Source organism: Haliotis rufescens, unplaced genomic scaffold (genome assembly GCF_023055435.1).
Source record: "Haliotis rufescens isolate VD_foot unplaced genomic scaffold, xgHalRufe1.0.p SCAF_16, whole genome shotgun sequence".
NCBI lineage: Eukaryota > Metazoa > Mollusca > Gastropoda > Lepetellida > Haliotidae > Haliotis > Haliotis rufescens.
This window is the reverse complement of record NW_025963846.1, coordinates 6,095,894-6,114,213: the sequence shown is the minus strand read 5'-3', so window position 1 is coordinate 6,114,213 and position 18,320 is coordinate 6,095,894. Positions and strand designations below refer to the sequence as shown.

The 18,320-nt window shown below is 40.7% G+C and overlaps 1 protein-coding gene across 1 annotated transcript; it reads right to left on the bottom strand.

Annotated features, from left to right (window-relative positions):
- Positions 1–1,745: 1,745 nt before the first annotated feature.
- On the bottom strand, positions 1,746–17,450 carry LOC124120694 (lanosterol synthase-like). The gene is made up of 16 exons (XM_048396725.1): positions 17,283–17,450; positions 16,012–16,150; positions 15,437–15,545; positions 14,659–14,780; positions 14,258–14,354; positions 12,774–12,909; positions 12,151–12,259; positions 10,963–11,081; positions 9,958–10,055; positions 8,723–8,807; positions 7,477–7,596; positions 6,264–6,413; positions 5,467–5,563; positions 2,837–3,260; positions 2,368–2,446; positions 1,746–1,945 (listed from the first exon to the last, which is right to left on the bottom strand). The coding sequence occupies exons 1-16, from the start codon at positions 17,448–17,450 to the stop codon at positions 1,799–1,801; spliced, it is 2,199 nt and encodes a 732-aa protein (XP_048252682.1). The 3' UTR covers positions 1,746–1,798.
- Positions 17,451–18,320: the final 870 nt, after the last annotated feature.

Here is an 18,320-nt window from a genome sequence, read left to right as displayed (position 1 = left end):
GGAGTAAGTGTAACATTAGTAGTGTACGTATGGAGTAAGTGTAACATTAGTAGTGTACGTATGGGGTAAGTGTAACATTAGTAGTGTATGTATGGAGTAAGTGTAACATTAGTAGTATACGTATGGAGTAAGTGTAACATTAGTAGTGTACGTATGGAGTAAGTGTAACATTAGTAGTATACGTATGGAGTAAGTGTAACATTAGTAGTGTATGTATGGAGTAAGTGTAACATTAGTAGTGTACGTATGGAGTAAGTGTAACATTAGTAGTATATGTATGGAGTAAGTGTAACATTAGTAGTGTACGTATGGAGTAAGTGTCTATCATTAGTAGTGTATGTATGGAGTAAGTGTAACATTAGTAGTGTACGTATGGAGTAAGTGTAACATTAGTAGTGTACGTATGGAGTAAGTGTAACATTAGTAGTGTACGTATGGAGTAAGTGTAACATTAGTAGTGTACGTATGGAGTAAGTGTAACATTAGTAGTATATGTATGGAGTAAGTGTAACATTAGTAGTGTACGTATGGAGTAAGTGTAACATTAGTAGTGTACGTATGGAGTAAGTGTAACATTAGTAGTGTATGTATGGAGTAAGTGTAACATTAGTAGTGTACGTATGGAGTAAGTGTAACATTAGTAGTGTACGTATGGAGTAAGTGTAACATTAGTAGTGTACGTATGGAGTAAGTGTAACATTAGTAGTATACGTATGGAGTAAGTGTAACATTAGTAGTGTACGTATGGAGTAAGTGTAACATTAGTAGTATACGTATGGAGTAAGTGTAACATTAGTAGTGTACGTATGGAGTAAGTGTAACATTAGTAGTGTACGTATGGAGTAAGTGTAACATTAGTAGTATATGTATGGAGTAAGTGTAACATTAGTAGTGTACGTATGGAGTAAGTGTAACATTAGTAGTGTACGTATGGAGTAAGTGTAACATTAGTAGTGTACGTATGGAGTAAGTGTAACATTAGTAGTGTACGTATGGAGTAAGTGTAACATTAGTAGTGTACGTATGGAGTAAGTGTAACATTAGTAGTATACGTATGGAGTAAGTGTAACATTAGTAGTGTATGTATGGAGTAAGTGTAACATTAGTAGTGTATGTATGGAGTAAGTGTAACATTAGTAGTGTACGTATGGAGTAAGTGTAACATTAGTAGTGTACGTATGGAGTAAGTGTAACATTAGTAGTGTACGTATGGAGTAAGTGTAACATTAGTAGTGTACGTATGGAGTAAGTGTAACATTAGCAGTGTACGTATGGAGTAAGTGTAACATTAGTAGTGTACGTATGGAGTAAGTGTAACATTAGTAGTGTACGTATGGAGTAAGTGTAACATTAGTAGTGTACGTATGGAGTAAGTGTAACATTAGTAGTGTACGTATGGAACAAATATCACATCAGTGGTGTATGGTATGGAACAACTGTAAGGTCCTCGGACGGAGAGAACCTCGAAAAGATATCCCCGCCATCCTGGCAATGGAACCCCTTCATCAGGTAAAGTCTGACACGTTATCCACTTTGCAAACTCGGTTGGTTGGTTGGTTTCTTGCACTCGGCTATATGACGGCGGTCTGTAAATAATCGAGTCTGGACCAGACAATTGAGTGATTGATATCATGAGCATAGATCCACGCAATTGGGATCGATGACATGATTCAACCAAGTCAGCGACTTTGCAAACTATAATACGACTCTTTCCTATACTTATGACACACACTTTTTATCTGAATTTATTTTTTTATTAGAATGTGCACAAAGAGACGCGGAAATACATTATTCGATGCTAAATGCACACATCTTCAGAAGACTGAGCTAAAGGGTTGTCCGGATACAGCTTGCTGAATCGTCCCAGAGTCCAGATGGGGAAGATGTTGCGATAGCTGTCGCTGTTGACGGCGCCAGACTTCGCGAATGCTCCGTTCACACCTTCCTGCAAATGTTTTTCCAACACATAAAATCTCCGTCTCGACTAAGGGAGGAAGTGTACGCATCTAGAAAGTAATGCTGGAGTAGAAAATAAATCTTTATAAATGTAAACATGTTGAAAACAACAAGTGGAGCATTCTACTAATCTGATCAGTCTGCATCGAGGACAAATTCGCTGGCGTTTGTCTGTTTTAAACACTTTACACCACGGACACATTCACCCTTGAAATTCACTTTAAAACTGTTAACTTTCCACCACTTGTTCTAGAAACTTACTCTAATTCGCATATTGGACAATTTAAATCACGGACACATTCTCATTCTCAAGTTGCAAGTTGCATCTAACAGTAAGCATTCTATCAGAGCACCTGGTTCCAGAAACCATAGTCTGCTTGGATTGAACACATTACAGCACTGATACCCCACCTGTGGCCAGTCGCCATTGCTAAGTTGTCTAGACATAATGGATCGAACTCCTCTCTCCAGCACGTCCATAACTGGGTACCTGAAAGGAGAACGTGGGGATGAAATAGACACTGCTGTCATGAAGTAAAATTCTGTCAGTTACAAATGCTCTGGTAATAACAGTACTCGTATGTTGGATGGAGGGCAATCAAAAAGGTTACTTTAATATATTAACAACAAAATGTAACTAAATTTCAGAAAATATACAGAAAGAAAAGGTCCACTGCTGACTTTTATATGCCATCATTCCATTAAACTAATCTTCATTTAACATGTTTCAAAAATATGATGTGAAGCCCATTTCTGGTGTCCCCCGCCGTGATATTGCTGGATATTGCTAAAAGCGGCGTAAAACCATGCTCACTCATTCACTCAAAAATATGAAAAATATTCACAACACAACACAACACAACCAGCAAAATCTTTTTACCTGACCGCCATTAATGCCAGAAGGGCCCAACAGGTGTTCACGAAGTACGAGCGCTCACTTTGAACATACCGCCCCTGTTCACATGACTCAAAGTCCTCGCCCCAGCCCCCGTCCTCCATCTGTTTACTGACCAGGAAGTCGCACCCCCTCCTCACTGCCCCCGGGGCAGTGTGTCCGACATACGTCAGTCCCATACAACTAAAGGCTTCCAGAGCAAACCATCCCCCGTACGTGAAACAGACGCCCCACGTCCCCTCCCAAGAGCCATCAGAACGCTGCTTCGTGGTTATGAAGTCTAATCCGTTTTGGAGTGTCATTTTTATTTCATCAGTCCTGTAACCTGGATACGCATCAGTGAAGAGTTTGAGTGCCTGCATGACAGACGAGGTACACTCCACACACGTGTAATCAACCATGATGTTGCCTGAAATATTGTGAACTTGGGTTAACCATGGCGTAATGTGTTCACGGGAACTGACTGTTCCGTTCCACTGATAAACACCAACTCGGTTTGATGAGTTTAGTCTAAAAACACAAAACTAGTGCTTTTTGTTTCTATTTTTCAACCAGTGCTTAAAGTTTCTATTCGTCAACCAGTCATTATAATTTCTATTCGTCAACCAGTGCTTATGATTTCAATTCGTCAACCAGTGCTTATAGTTTTCTTTTTTCAACTAGTGCTTATAGTTTCTATTCTTCAACCAGTGCTTATGATGCTTCTAGTTTGTGTTTTTCAACCAGTGCTTAAAGTTTCTATTCATCAACAAGTCCTTATAATTTCTATTCGTCAACCAGTGCTTATAGTTTTCTTTTTTCAACCATTGCTTATAGTTGGTATTTTTCAACCAGTGTTTATAGTTTCTATTCTTTAACCAGTGCTTATAATTTCTATTATTCAACCAGTGCCTATAATTTCTATTCTTCAACAAGTGCATATAATTTCTATTCGTCAACCAGTGCTTATAGTTTCTATTCGTCAACCAGTCCTTATAATTTCTATTCGTCAACCAGTGCTTATAGTTTCTATTCGTCAACCAGTGCTTATAGTTTCTTTTTTTCAACCAGTGCTTAAAGTTTCTATTCTTCAACCAGTCCTTATAATTTCTATTTGTCAATCAGTGCTTATAGTTTCCTTTTTTCAACCCATGCTTATAATTTCTATTCTTCAACCAGTGCTTATAACTTCTATTCTTCAACCAGTCTTTATAATTTCTATTCTTCAATCAGTGCTTATAGTTTCTATTCTTCAACCAGTGCTTATAATTTCTATTCGTCAACCAGTGCTTATAGTTTCTATTCTTCAACCATTGCTTATAGTTTCTATTCATCAACCAGTGCTTTTAGTTTCTATTCGTCAACCATTGTTTATAGTTTCCTTTTTTCAACCAGTGCTTATAGTTTCTATTCTTCAACCAGTGCTTATAGTTTCTATTCTTCAACCAGTGCTTAAAGTTTCTATTCGTCAACCAATGCTCATAGTTTCTATTCTTCAACCAGTGCTTAAAGTGTCTATTCGTCAACCAGTGCTTATAGTTTCCTTTTTTCAACCAGTGCTTATAGTTTCTATGCAGCAATGAGAGACATCTAAAATGTATGACAACCGTTCAACAGTTGCAAGAAATCAACTCAAAATGTTTTATCGAGCTTTTGGTCTTTTCTGAAACTCCTCAACGACCACCTCATTATAGAAACACAGTATCATCTTGCAAAGTTAGTTTAGTGTTTCACACCAAAATGCGTACACAACCCTGGTATGTAAGAACTCTGTACATTCGTTTGTCCCTTTATTGTAAATTCCTATCTTTTTGAAACTGTGGGTATCGCCAAAATACAATCACAAAGGGTACTATCTTTCAACCACATGTTTATCTGTTGCTATAATTATTAGGTAACAACCCTGTCTTACACACATGTGGGTGAGAAACCCATTTGAGATATCTGGTATCAAACATATGTGTGAGATCGAAATCAAGGCCCGTGGTTGACTACCCCCCATGGTGATGGGTGGATATATGTAATGCACGTGAACCATTCAGTCCAATACTCTGCATGGAGCTTATGTGATATAGATTTTAATACACGAGTGTCAGGTCATGCAACCATGCAACATTAGTTATCAGACTAGATTCCCGACTCACTACCGTGGTCACCCACGAGCTGGACATTCCGCTTGCTAGAGAGATAGTAACGATATCCAATGAATATTATTTCGTCATTAAAATTTTAGAAACATCAGACAGTTTTCTAAACCAACCTACCAACCACATGGCCCCAATCCTGACTTGTCTGCAGTTGTGTAGATATATACGAGGAACAATTCTTATTTAAGGGAACCCACAAGTGTAGTCAGAAATTATATGCAATTTAAAAAAATGACGTTCTTATCTTCATAATAAGGTAAATAAATATCTGGTCAATATTTGAGCATCGATGCAGGCACCACATTATCTGGGCATATTGTTTAACTCCGGTTCGCTAACAGCGTTCAGTAACTGTGTCTCGTGCCATAAGCTGGTCATGTCATCCCTGTGGCGGAAATGATAATTTGCCTCGTATATTATTTAAGTAGATGCCTACAAACAACATGGCCCAACCCTGTCTTGCCTAACATCTGCTGCAAAGCCACCTACCAAAGATTTCTGATGGGTTGAGGAGTTCCAGCCATGGCGACCCCCTGGTTGTCTCATAGGAGGGGAACCCGCCATCTGCACAGCGCATGCCCAGTAACTGTCACAGGAAGAAGATTCCCACAATGCACATCTCCAAAGGGGACCCGGTAAAAACATATCCATTCTTACTGATGACGGTCGACACAAATTAAAACGATTTAATTTGAATTATTGTTTATGTCTCAACCAGAATTTAAGTAAAGTACACATTTCTTTAAAAAGAGTTACTAGATATTCTTATTTAATAGCCACTATTCTAGGAGAATACAAGGCATTAACAACATAATTGTAATAATATTTGTAGTGCCAGGACTATACTCATCACCAAAGGAAACGCGAATATCAAACCTGTTGGTTAATATATGAAGATTTTAGATTGGTTGATGCACAAAACGAACATACTGGTATTTTTTCCGAACCAATACTCATGAACGCATCACATGTGACGTCATAGATTCATGACTCGAGATGCACCATTTGTCTCGTGCAGGATTAGCGCGTAAAGTTTGGAAATCACGTGCAGCATTTGGTGATAAGAAGAAAGTCACTCTGTGGTATGATTTGACTGATTGGCTCGCGTTTCTTTTGGCGGTGAGTACATTTCTATAAAGGTAGTAATTACACTAGTCTACAATACGTCTACAACAAAGACGACATCATTACAAAAGAGTAATGTAGTTAGTGAAGATTTTCATGGGAAACTTTGTACTGGTAACATATTAACGTTGCATATCAATATATTAACCAAATATACATACAGTATCGACTGCTGCACAAAGCCTGTGCCTTGGGACGGGTTGAGTCAGGCCAGTGTAACCTCCCTGTGTCACGAGGATGGCGACAAGTCCTTCAGCCGTTGTGTCACTCACGATCCAGGAATGATCTCGTGTGGAGAACGTAAACCCACCCTGGATGCGAGGAGACAGTCAAATGATTGGTCGATAAGGACATTTGACAATTGAAGATTTTGAACAGATGTCAAAGATGCTTTCAAGATATAATATTCATTATACCGAACTAAATGTCTATCCATAAAGAAAAAAACTGATATAGCAACAAACTGATATCCTGTATATTACGCCACTCGAAACAATTCATGTTTCTATTTATTTAAAAAAAAAACGCAATACAGTTGATTAAATATAGACTCTTGTTACGGGTTCGAATCCTGGGTTATGAGGTTTGTTGGTCGGCATGATACTGTACTCAGGTAAAGTTGGTTGACTTCCTTCCTTTGTACATGGGGGGCACGGGTGGCCCAGTCGTCTAAGGCGCAGCGATTCGCTGTGCAGAGTTGCGTCCCTTGGGCACGCCAGAAACCTATGAGTTTGGGTTCGAATCCCGGCTCGCCCCGATTATGTTTCTAGGTTTGTCAGCACAATACCCGTGCTCGTGGGTTTCACCGAAGTGGTAAACGTCTGAGACCTGCATCACTTCGGTCTTTCCTCCCACATTAAGCTGACACGCCGCGATATAACTGGAATACTGATAAAAGCGGCGTTAAACCCAACTCACTCACTCACTCACTCCTTTGTACATTATGCTGACACAAGGGGATGTAACTGAACGACTCTTTAAAAGCGTTTCTCTTTTTTGAGTGTCATTTAGAAGTTGGAATGGTAACTAAGACAAAATTGTTATGGATGAGCATTAATAAAGAAGTTGCTCATCCATAACAATTTTGTCTTAGTCTTTAAAAGAGGTGTCATAACCTCTGTTTAAACCAAGCTTCTGGTGTTTTCCATTGAAACTGTCTCGCGTCAGTATGTTGGGTCTAGATTTTGAACATATTTGGTAATTTACCTGAATTACAGTATATATGTACTGGTATGTCTTTCCATATGTGAAGGAGACAGTACCAAAAACCACTGCACTGACACAATGACACAAGTGTTCAGGAAATGTCAAGGACTTCCTGCGACTGTACCGTACACAAGTTTACATTATTGTCGTTACTTGGGCCAACTTTACCTTACTCTCCTGGCGGTAGTGGTCCCTGAAGTCTTGGACGTTGTCCTCTATCTGAGAGTTCCGGAGGTAGGCGTGGGCCTTGTGTACACAGGCCGTGAAACCTGCACTCGCGCCGCCCGCCTGGACACAAGGTATATAATGATATTGCAAGGGTCTTACCCAGTGTCCAGTATCAGTTTAGATGATTCAGCAGGTGAGGTGAGGTAAAATGGGGTTTAACGTCGCGTCCAAGATTATTGCACTTATATAGCGACATGCATGTACGTGTGTGTGTGTTTGTGTGGCTGCTTGTACTAGTCCGGACTGATGCCGATTTATAGTGCTAGCTCACTGAGATACCTTGCCGCAGTTTAACATGAATACCCCACTCAGACACAGTATACTGACTCCGAGCCGACCAGTCCTTGTTTTACCCCCTTAATGCCGAGAGCCAGACAGGGTAACAACAAGTACCATCTTTTAACGTCTTTTGGTATGACGCGGTCGGGGATCGAACCCCGGACCTTCCGCTCTCCGGGCGGACGTTCTACCACTAGACCACGGAGGCGGTCTTCAGCATGTAGAAATATAGTTTTAATGAACAATTATTACATTTTTAATGGACACAGACGAGATGCAATTTCTGGAACTGTACAAAGAAGGTTCAGTAACACTGAATTTAAAATGAACCTCAACAGCGGAGGACAGTTAATCATGTGACTTAACCAGTAATAAGTTAATAGCGTATAGTCGGCAAATAGAAATGCGGAGAGAGCATTATAAGTATTGGAGGAAACCAGGCGTTATTGACGAATTCGTATTACATCATATCCGTGTCTATTGAACAGTTGATCCCGTGTCGCTTCAGTATGAGATTTCATTAAACAGATAAAAACATAAAACAACTCTCTTGCCATAATATAACTGTTTTACCAACGTGTTAGCATGTCATAACACAGTTATGTGCATAACTCCCCGACATGTAGCAAATAAAATAGGACGCCTTCCTTAACGGACAACAGTTTAACCACAACTGTAACTTACTTTGAGTGAGTGAGTGAGTGAGTTTGGTTTTACGCCGCTTTTAGCAATATTCCAGCAATATCACGGCGGGGGACACCACAAATTGGCTTCACACATTGTACCCATGTCGGGAATCGAACCTGGGTCTTCGGCGTGACGAGCGAACGCGTTAACCACTAGGCTACCCGACCGCCCCTACTTACTTTGAAACTGTTACTATATGTGTTGTTATATGTAAACTCACCTCACTATAAGCCCTGGCAGCGAGGGCAGTGTCCCATAAATGTGAACCATTGTAGCATTGGAACTTCATACCATCTCGGCCCAACCTGTACAGTACGATGATAGTACATGATGAACACGCTGTCAAATTGCAATCAACAACATTTTACTGTATTACAAGCAGGGACGTGTGGAATGTGAGAGTTTAGATATTAGATGTTGCCTAGGACACAACTTGGAAAATAATGACAATGTTATGAGATTTCCTCACAACGCACAACTAAAGCCACAAAGCCCTTTTTTCATAAATGATAAGAAGAAATAATGTTTGTGGCATTATGAAAATACATCTCCCAGGAAAATACAACGGTACTGACGCTACACTGTCCGGCACGTACATCAGAATTATTATTATTTTAATTATTTTTTTATTTCTATTCGCTAGGGGAGGGGGGAGGTTAACGTCAAACGCGAGACTGACCAGCCCGATACCGTTAGTCGCCTTTTAGGATAAGCATGGTTTGCTTAAAGGGCAAGTTCACACGGAAATTAACCTATTTTTCTTGTACTTTTTCCACATTAAAAGTGTTAACCTAGAAGTGTCATAGACAAAAATATAAAAATATCACAATTAATTAACATATTTTTCGCATTAAAACGATTTATATTTTTCACATTTACCAAGTGTTCTATTTCCACAACAAAAACACCATGGCTTATGCCCCTTGCAATATGACGTCATTGGTGCCAATTGATAAACATTATGACGTCATCATGCTTTGTTAGAGCCGCTTCACGTGGTGTAGGTCTAGATGTGTGATTCTAGCGTCTCAGATGCCAGCCAGCATAGCGTTATGCTGAGTCACCACTGCGCCGGAGTGTGTCGTAGGCCATGTTGTTTTACCGCAAACTGGTACTTGATATCTTTTGCGTTGAGAATAGACAGGGACCCAGTTGAATTGGCACCAATTACGTCATAATCTAAGGGGGATAACTCAGGCCTGTTTAGCTCGAAAAACGAAGGCCTCATAACGGCATATCATTTTCACACTATTGTGAGCTTCCTACTTTCACTGTGAAAAAAATGATCGTATATTTTCAAACACAGATACTAATTAATTCTAAAATTGCGTTTTGTTTAGAAAAAGAAAGAAAGTGATTTTTGCGTGTACACTTCCCCTTTAAGGCCTATTCTAACCCGGATCTTCACGGTGAAGGGCACTTGGATGTGCTATGTAAGCTGATAGGAGTACTAACCATAGGTAATCACGAACTCTGTCACGATGCCGCTTGAAGGCATCAGACTGACCACCTTCCATAACCCAGCGTACCAGCATCTGCAGCAGCTTGCTCACCTGTCAGAATCGCAGATGTAGGGTTTGGCACTTGTATGGGCGATGTATTGTTCACTAACACAATTTCTAACAGGTATACACTATACCCATTTGTAAATTTGTAAATAAGCACCCATGAAGATTGTTATCTGGATGCGTTTCTATATCGTTAATATCATATATCAGGGGAAAACTTATACCTCGAACATGCAGTACAGAAACACACACATCAGAAACCGATATCAGAATTACAGTGAAAGATATTTTTAGCAAGAACACATTCATTCGAGGGTTGGAGCTTAAAAGTATTTCCTTCAGTGTGACATAATTTACAAATGCATCGAATCAGGATGTCGAATGTATCAGACAGGATTATATGATAGGAAAATATGACTTTGTGGTGTCGAATCCAACGTTGTTACAACATGAATTACTTGTACCAACATTTCACCATTGTGCGCCAGGTGATGTGTGTGTGTGTGTGTGTGTGTGTGTGTGTGTGTGTGTGTGTGTGTGTGTGTGTGTGTGTGTGTGTGTGTGTGTGTGTGTGACTGACCGAGCTTCCGTACTCCGGCCGAACGCTCTTCTACTAGACAACGAAGGCACTCATCACTATCCTGCTCTACTTGACATGCTGATACCACGCTCATATTTCAACATAGACTTAAGATGGCCGTAGATCGCTGTTAAGCACTGACAATATGTATTACGTAATTAGTATTTTATAAATCTCATTTCATGTGTTATTATCTGTATGGTTACAGAGCGATGTACAACCATATCGACGTGTGTGCGACAACCATGTATGACGTGGTGCAATATAGGGTCTTCAATCGCGGGCCTTTGTTATCCTACGTAGGGGAAATCATCAAGCGGTGTTAAAGCATAATTCTGATTTGGAAAAAAATAAGTTTCTTTCTTCACAAACCGGTGACAGGCAAGTGTAACTCGTGGCTTCGTCATCGGCACAGATATGGTTGTAGCAGGTCTGAAGAGCTGCCTCCCTTACAGACGTAACGCATCTTCCCTCGTACACATCCAGCGCACCTGCAAGACGCAGTTAGAGATTACTGAATAGCCTTTTTCGACAAGAAACGGATACCATTTTTTTATTATTTGTTGTTTAACGCCACACTCAGCAATATTCCTGCTATATGACGGCGGTTTCTAAATAATCGAGTCTTGACCAGACAATCCAGTGACTGACATCATGAGCATCGATCCACGCAATAGGGATACGATGACATGCATCAACCAAATCAGCGAGCCTGACCACCTGATCCCGTTAGTCGCCTCTTACGACAAGCATGGATTGCTGAATCTGCATCGGTCACATTCGTACCAAACGACCATGAATTGCTTTAAAGTCGCTCGGAGGTCTGTTCTGACCAAGACACAATGGTATTTACGATTCGTCTCATCTCATATATGGGTATATATAATTCGTAATTTGCAATGATGGGTAATCACTTTCTCTTGCAAAAGTTTTGAATTTACAATTTTATTCCCTTGGGGCACAGGATCTCTGGTCTAGAACGTCACATGTGACCAGAGCTCCAGATAACTTTTTGAGCAGTTGAGTTTTTACTCTAGGGTTTCGATTTTAATTGGGTTATTACATTTTGCATTGGGTAACCAATATTTTTCACTCATCTATTTATCACTCTATTGGGTTTTTCCCAAAATTAGTGAACATTTTATGATTTTAAAAAAAGATGAAATAATGTTTTCGATGTATATACTGTTTTAAATATATAGGCTTGATTCGGAAAGTAAATTAGCTCGTAATTATATCTCGGAAATTAACTCCTTTGTACGCCTGCTAAAAGGCTTCATTTGGGTATTTACGCGTGCTGTTTTTATACATTTGAGGGTTTTTTATTTATTGCATGCGTTTCTGTACGCAAGTTAATTAAAAGTAATTGGGTTTTGAATATTTTGGGGAGGTATTTTACGCAAATACGCTGCTTATCTGAAGCTCTGCATGTGGACAACATTTGTTTAGTACTCATATGTAACACAAGTAAAGATAGTTAAACAAGCTCAATATTGATGACTAATTACACAAATGAAATTACAACAGTCAAACTTTCAAAAGTTCGTTATTTGAACCTACGATATGTTAGGTTGCAAATCCATGTTTTGGGAACATATACATCCGCAAGACTGACGTTCCCTCTGTGATCCTTCCATTGGATGTGATTGTAGTCCTCACTGTACAGTTCCTGCAATAGCATCATCATCACCATCATCACCATCATCATCAGCATCGTTATCATCCCAACCACCATCATCACCATTATCCCAACCGTCTTTATCGTCGTCGGCAATAACATCATTCACATGCCATCATCGTTATCGGCATTTGTGCATCGCAAGTAAATGTGTTGCCAATTTGGATGTTTTGATCATACTGGCCTGGTCTTAGTTAAGAAATATACGACGAGTGGGAGTTGTTGATCGTACAATAAAACACTGCAGGGAGAATAAATCATATATTCCCCCTGCAGTGTTTTATTGTACGACAAACATCGACCACGGGACGTTTATTTCTAATATGAGATATCAACATAATGTACAGCCTCTTTAAAGATGATGATAAAGTGTAGTCTTTAAAAAACATTTACCCGTATTTAAATAATTATAACTCCCTCAAACGAATCCGACCTCGGCAATGTCGGACAAGTCCATTTTATGCACAGGTGGGTATTTGTTTTCTCACGGTGGACATGTTCATACCTTCCGCAACGACCGAATGAAGTCATCTTCATTGACTGTAAACCTCTTCCCGTGGAGAAAGGCCATGGACAGGTATACCATACGGGTGTGGCACCACATCTTGGAGGGGTGGAAGGGTAGCCACTCGGGCAGCAGCCTTTGGGGAAATGGATCAGATTAAATAGTAATTCCTTGTTCGAGTTGCCTTGCTGAAAGTCCATAGTCTACGTCTAAATGTGTGTTACTAATGACTTCTATTATATCTTTAAAGCTCATATTTACCGGGTTGTAATGTGACTACCTTACACCCATAAGCGGAGATATAACACCAGGCGCCATTGTGACTTCAGCTACCATACAGCTATAAGCCGAGTTATAACACCAGGCGCCATTGTAAACTTCAGCTACCATACAGCTATAAGCCGAGTTATAACACCAGGCGCCATTGTGACTTCAGCTACCATACAGCTATAAGCCGAGTTATAACACCAGGCGCCATTGTGACTTCAGCTACCATACAGCTATAAGCCGAGTTATAACACCAGGTGCCATTGTGACTTCAGCTACCATACAGCTATAAGCCGAGATATAACACCAGGCGCCATTGTGACTTCAGCTACCATACGTCAATAAGGAGAGATACAACACCAGGCGCCATTGTAAACTTCAGCTACCAGACGTCAATAAGGAGAGATACAACACCAGGTGCCATTGTAAACTTCAGCTACCAGACGTCAATAAGGAGAGAAACAACACCGGGCGCCATTGTAAACTTCAGCTACCAGACGTCAATAAGTTGTCATATTGTGTCAGGTTTACAAGTACACTTCTACTTTCAAACACAAAAGCGGCATATGACAGTATATACACTCTTCAAAAAATGAAACGCACAGGTAGTATGTAGTTCATTGAACCTGACTACACCAGAAATCCGGTATATAAATATGATATATGGTATTTGTAAATGTTGGTGGCCTGATATTCGACAAACGGTGCGTCAAAACGCAGCCATAACTACCTCATAATGCCAACATCAACGTTTTGCCCTGGCCGTCGAGATCTCCAGATCTCAACCTAATCGAACACCCCTAAGATGAACTCGATGGACGTGTACGTCAACGTCAGAACACGCCGCAGACACTCCAACAACTGACCAACGCGTTACAAGCAGAATGGCGCAGAATTCTGCAAGACAGAATTCGTACACGTATCCAGTCATTACCGAGGAGCCGTGATTGCTGCCCGGGGCGGTCATACGAGATACTAAGTTCAGCGCCTTCTTGTGGCCTTATGTGACATGACAATGAACAGTTTTCAATGCCTTTGTACAACGACAACATGTGACTATCGAGCTCCAAAATTTGTATCTATGATATTCAATTAAATATATCGACTTTATTAGGTACAATAAATTTACTAAAAATTTGTTTTGGAGAGAGTATGTGCATCAGTTATAAACTAGGGAAAACGCATCTGCTGAAGCAGTTTCTTGTGCGACTACATACCACATCTCAGGGAACATGGAGTGCACGCCGTCCCAGCTGTAGACGTTGAGGACAGACAACAGCACCTTCCCCCACGTGGGGACAGACACGGGCCCTCCTGGAGACCACAGTAACATGAGATGAGATTCAGCGAGCCCTGGAGATAGTGCTACGTTTATGTTGTGACTGCATATGTAATCTGTGTTTAGTCACGTCGCTCATATAGTATTATCAAACATATAAAGAGGTTAGATCTTTCATAGGCATTCAGTAATTGGTAACACGTGAAGACGTGTCTTCATACAGTGAACAAAACATAAAATTTCTTCACGTGCCTTGACGTAACTTATTAACCACATTTAGCAAATTTCGAATATAAGTAAATAATGTGAAAATGTATTAGTCCAAGTAAGACCATTCACCTAGCTGTTGAATCAACCGCATTGCTCGAAGAAGATCGGAATCGGTAGCAGGAACCCCTAGTATCCTGAGACATATGTAGCCGAGAGTACAGCCCAGTACAGTTGGCGGACCAGCTATGTGACTGGAATATTTAAAAAACAGAGACATTCCTTGAGCCCAGGATATAGCACATAACGAGATGAAACCAACACAATCTAATCCCTTCTTATCCGGAGGCTGATACATATCCAACACGAGGTCTAGCACGATTCGAGACACATGTTGAGCGTGCGACGATACGATGCGACTATATTGAGAGAGGATTACACAAAAGATAAAGTATGAAGTAAGAGGAACTGATTTACTTCTGTAGTTTAAAATCCTCCGTTGTTTAGTATTATTCTTATGTTTCAGTATGTCAAAGATCTAGTGAGTGAGTGAGTTTGGTTTAACGCCGCTTTTAACAGTATTCCAGTTATACTGCGGCGTGTCAGCTTAATGTAGGAGGAAAGCCAGAAGTGATGCATGTACCCACGAGCACGGGTATGGTGCTGACAACTCTAGAAACATAATCGGGGCGAACCGGGATTCTGACCCATAATCATAGGTTTCTGGTCAAAGATATAGAGAACGTCGTGACGGACAAACATTTCAGCCCCCTCTTCTCAACGCTTGAGCCTTTTTATCGCGTTATATATAAAGGGTCCCATTTGGAGATAATAGGTCTTAGTTCGAGATAAGGGGGTCCCAGTTCGAGATAAGGAGGTCCCACTGGACTGTGGGCAGTATTGTACTTACAGACCCCAGCCTCCATCGGGACACTGCACGGACCTCATGAAGCGGGTCATCTCCAGCTTGTGGGGGTCGGGAGCAGGGGCGTCGGTGATGTAGCTGACGATCACGTAAGCTGAAAGGAAGAAAGTTAGACATTACTACACGAGTTCCCATAATGTATCACAACTAACTAGCACTTACTTTACAATAAAAACAGTTTTACGAAACTGACCTTTACAAATACAAACAATCAGATCAGTTTTTTGTTTAAAGCCGCACTATTTTAACGCTAGCAATATTCCAGCTATATGAAGGCGGTCTGTAAATAATCGAGTCTGGACCAGACAAGCGAGTGATTGACATCATGAGCATCGATTGGGATACGATAATGTGCATGACCACCGGACCCCATTAGTCGCCTCTTACGACAAGCATAGTCGCTTGTCACGGCCTGGGTCGCTTATTACCAGTTCTAACCAGAATGTAATGATATATGATATGTAACATATCCTGGTCTACAAGTTTCTGTCCTGAAGATCTTTCTCGATATCGGTAACGGCACACCTTTCATGTGATTATCTAATGACGTTGGAGCTCACCTGGAAGAAGGAAGACCTGCCCACTGTAGTCTGCTGCCCAGTGCCCGTCGTCTGCCTGTAAACCAGCGTAGAACCTCATGCTGTTGTAAGCTGCCTCTTTGGCAGTGCCTGCTCGGGGAAGTGGCGGGGCATCTTCGGTCTAAGGGATGTCGGAATGTGTTGTTGAGTATGAAAGAGGATGATACGTATCAAAATAAGTCAGCTTCTTTTATAGCGAATACGTTTCATAGGTGTTTAACTCGTCATTATTGTACCTGGTGTTATGTAACGAAGAATATATTTAGGGTTTACATATGGTTATTCACTTGACAAAGAGGTCAGGACACAAAAAGATCAGAACACAAAAAGTACAGGGTTAGTGAATGGTATTTGCCGCCGCAGTCAACAACACTCCAGTTGGCAAGAATGCAGTATACCGGACACCTTCCGCCATTTTGCTAAGGGATGTGAACGAGCTCTTTCCTTAGTAACGGTCTCTAAGTTGTTCAGACGCCATTTTTGTTTGCATTGATATTCAATTTCAAGGTTTGTTCATATTAAACCATACAAATGCAAGCTCCCCAGAATCCACACTTGGCTAGTATTCATGGGCTGTGTGGGAATGAGCCACGCAAGTCTTATTCTACACATCAGAAAGGTTAAAGTAAATATGATTAAAGTCGGTTTCAGTGTTAAATACATCAGTGAATTTTATGCTATATCATTGTCAACATGTATGCCAAGGCGATATGACCGACTCAACCGTTTTCATCCATGTGAATCGTTGGATCCAGGGCCCCGATCCACAAAGCGATCTTAGCGCTAAGTCTATCATAACTACCATTCTTTATCACTGACACGACAATCATAGCGCTAAGAACGCTTTGTGGAACGGGGCCCTTAAGGACAGTCGCCTTTCCGTATCTATTCTACCAACCGAGCCTTAATAATATCTCTATGAATATATCACTGAAGGCTAGCAATGTGCTAGCATTTGGGACATCAAGTCCAAGTTTGTTTCTCTATATGAATGTTTAGGTCAAGGTCAGTATACCGACTCTGGCTTTTCTTCCAGCGTATCTCTCTGTGTGAGGGTATCAAAGCCAGGAATGTTCCCCTATACCAGGAATGTTCCCCTACAAGTATGTTTTGGCCATTGCCGATGCCTATTCTACCAGCATTCCTCTCTATATGAGAGTATCTTATATTATACAAAACGGTTGCTCTCTGTGTGAGAGTATCGCGGCTAACAACGTTCCTCTCCCCTCTTTGGACAAGGTTAGTATGCTGACCGTATCTAGTCCAACAGCGTTTCTCTCTATGAATGTCTGGGGTCTGTCCGGCACCTGTCCCTCCTCAATATACTCCCACACATGACGGTCCCCCTCCCCCGTCAGACGCCATCGGGTCAGGTCGGTTGCTGCAGGTGTCCTCAGGGGGCCGTGATGGTTCCTCCTCATGGTGTTCAGGTAGTTCGCTGACATTTATAGTTCTCAGTAGAATGCCTTCACTCTGAACACATACGGTCAAAAACAATTGTAATATGGACTCATTGTCCGTGTCTAATCAAGTATAACCGAAGGTACTATTACCGTTATGGAGTGAGTGAGTGAGTTGGGTTTAACGCCGCTTTTAACAGTGTTTAAGTTATATCACGGCGTGTCTGCTAAATGTGGGAGGAAAGCCCGAAGTGATGCAGGTCTCAGCCATTTACCACTTTGGTGAAACCCACGAGCACGGGTATGGTGCTGACAAACCTAGAAACATAATCGGGTTGAACCGGGAATCGAACCCAAAATCATAGGTTACGGAAGACACAAAGCTTCAACCATTTACATCACTAAAGAAAACCACACATTATATGATATAAGAAGGAGAGGACATTTATTCAACGAATTAAAATATATAACCTCTTCCCAGATAGGATTTTATGATTAGTTAATGGGTTATCAATAGATTCGCTTTGTAAGCATAAACATGTTTATCATATAATCGGAATCGCACAATCGAGTCTGCAAGGGCTTTTTTTGCAAACAATTCTGTTCAATAATAATTCTAAACAAACAGCTATACTGAAAGATTAAGAGTTTAACATTTTCATTTTGTTTTTGTATTCAAAATAACTGTAAACCTATTACATGTAGCTTGAGATTGCTGTGCACCACCCTCTTTTGAACAAGGACAGAAATAATCTTTCTCCCTCACCTTACAACATGTTACCCGGTTTTGTTTTTGTTTGGTTTGTTGTTTTACGCCGCACTCAGCAATATTCCAGCTATATGACGGCGGTCTGTAAATAATCGAGTCTGAACCAGGGATCTAGTGACTGA

What these genes read in the sequence shown, in the direction of transcription:
- LOC124120694 (XM_048396725.1), bottom strand. Translation starts at nt 17,450, where the DNA reads ATGAGGAGGAACCATCACGGCCCCCTGAGGACACCTGCAGCAACCGAC. An exon ending in GATTTGCAACCTAACATATC is followed by an intron (nt 11,082 to 12,150) that starts GTAGGTTCAAAT and finishes TGCGTCTTGCAG; the next exon opens with GTGCGCTGGATGTGTACGAG. An exon ending in CTGCCAGGGCTTATAGTGAG is followed by an intron (nt 7,597 to 8,722) that starts GTGAGTTTACAT and finishes CCTTGTGTCCAG; the next exon opens with GCGGGCGGCGCGAGTGCAGG.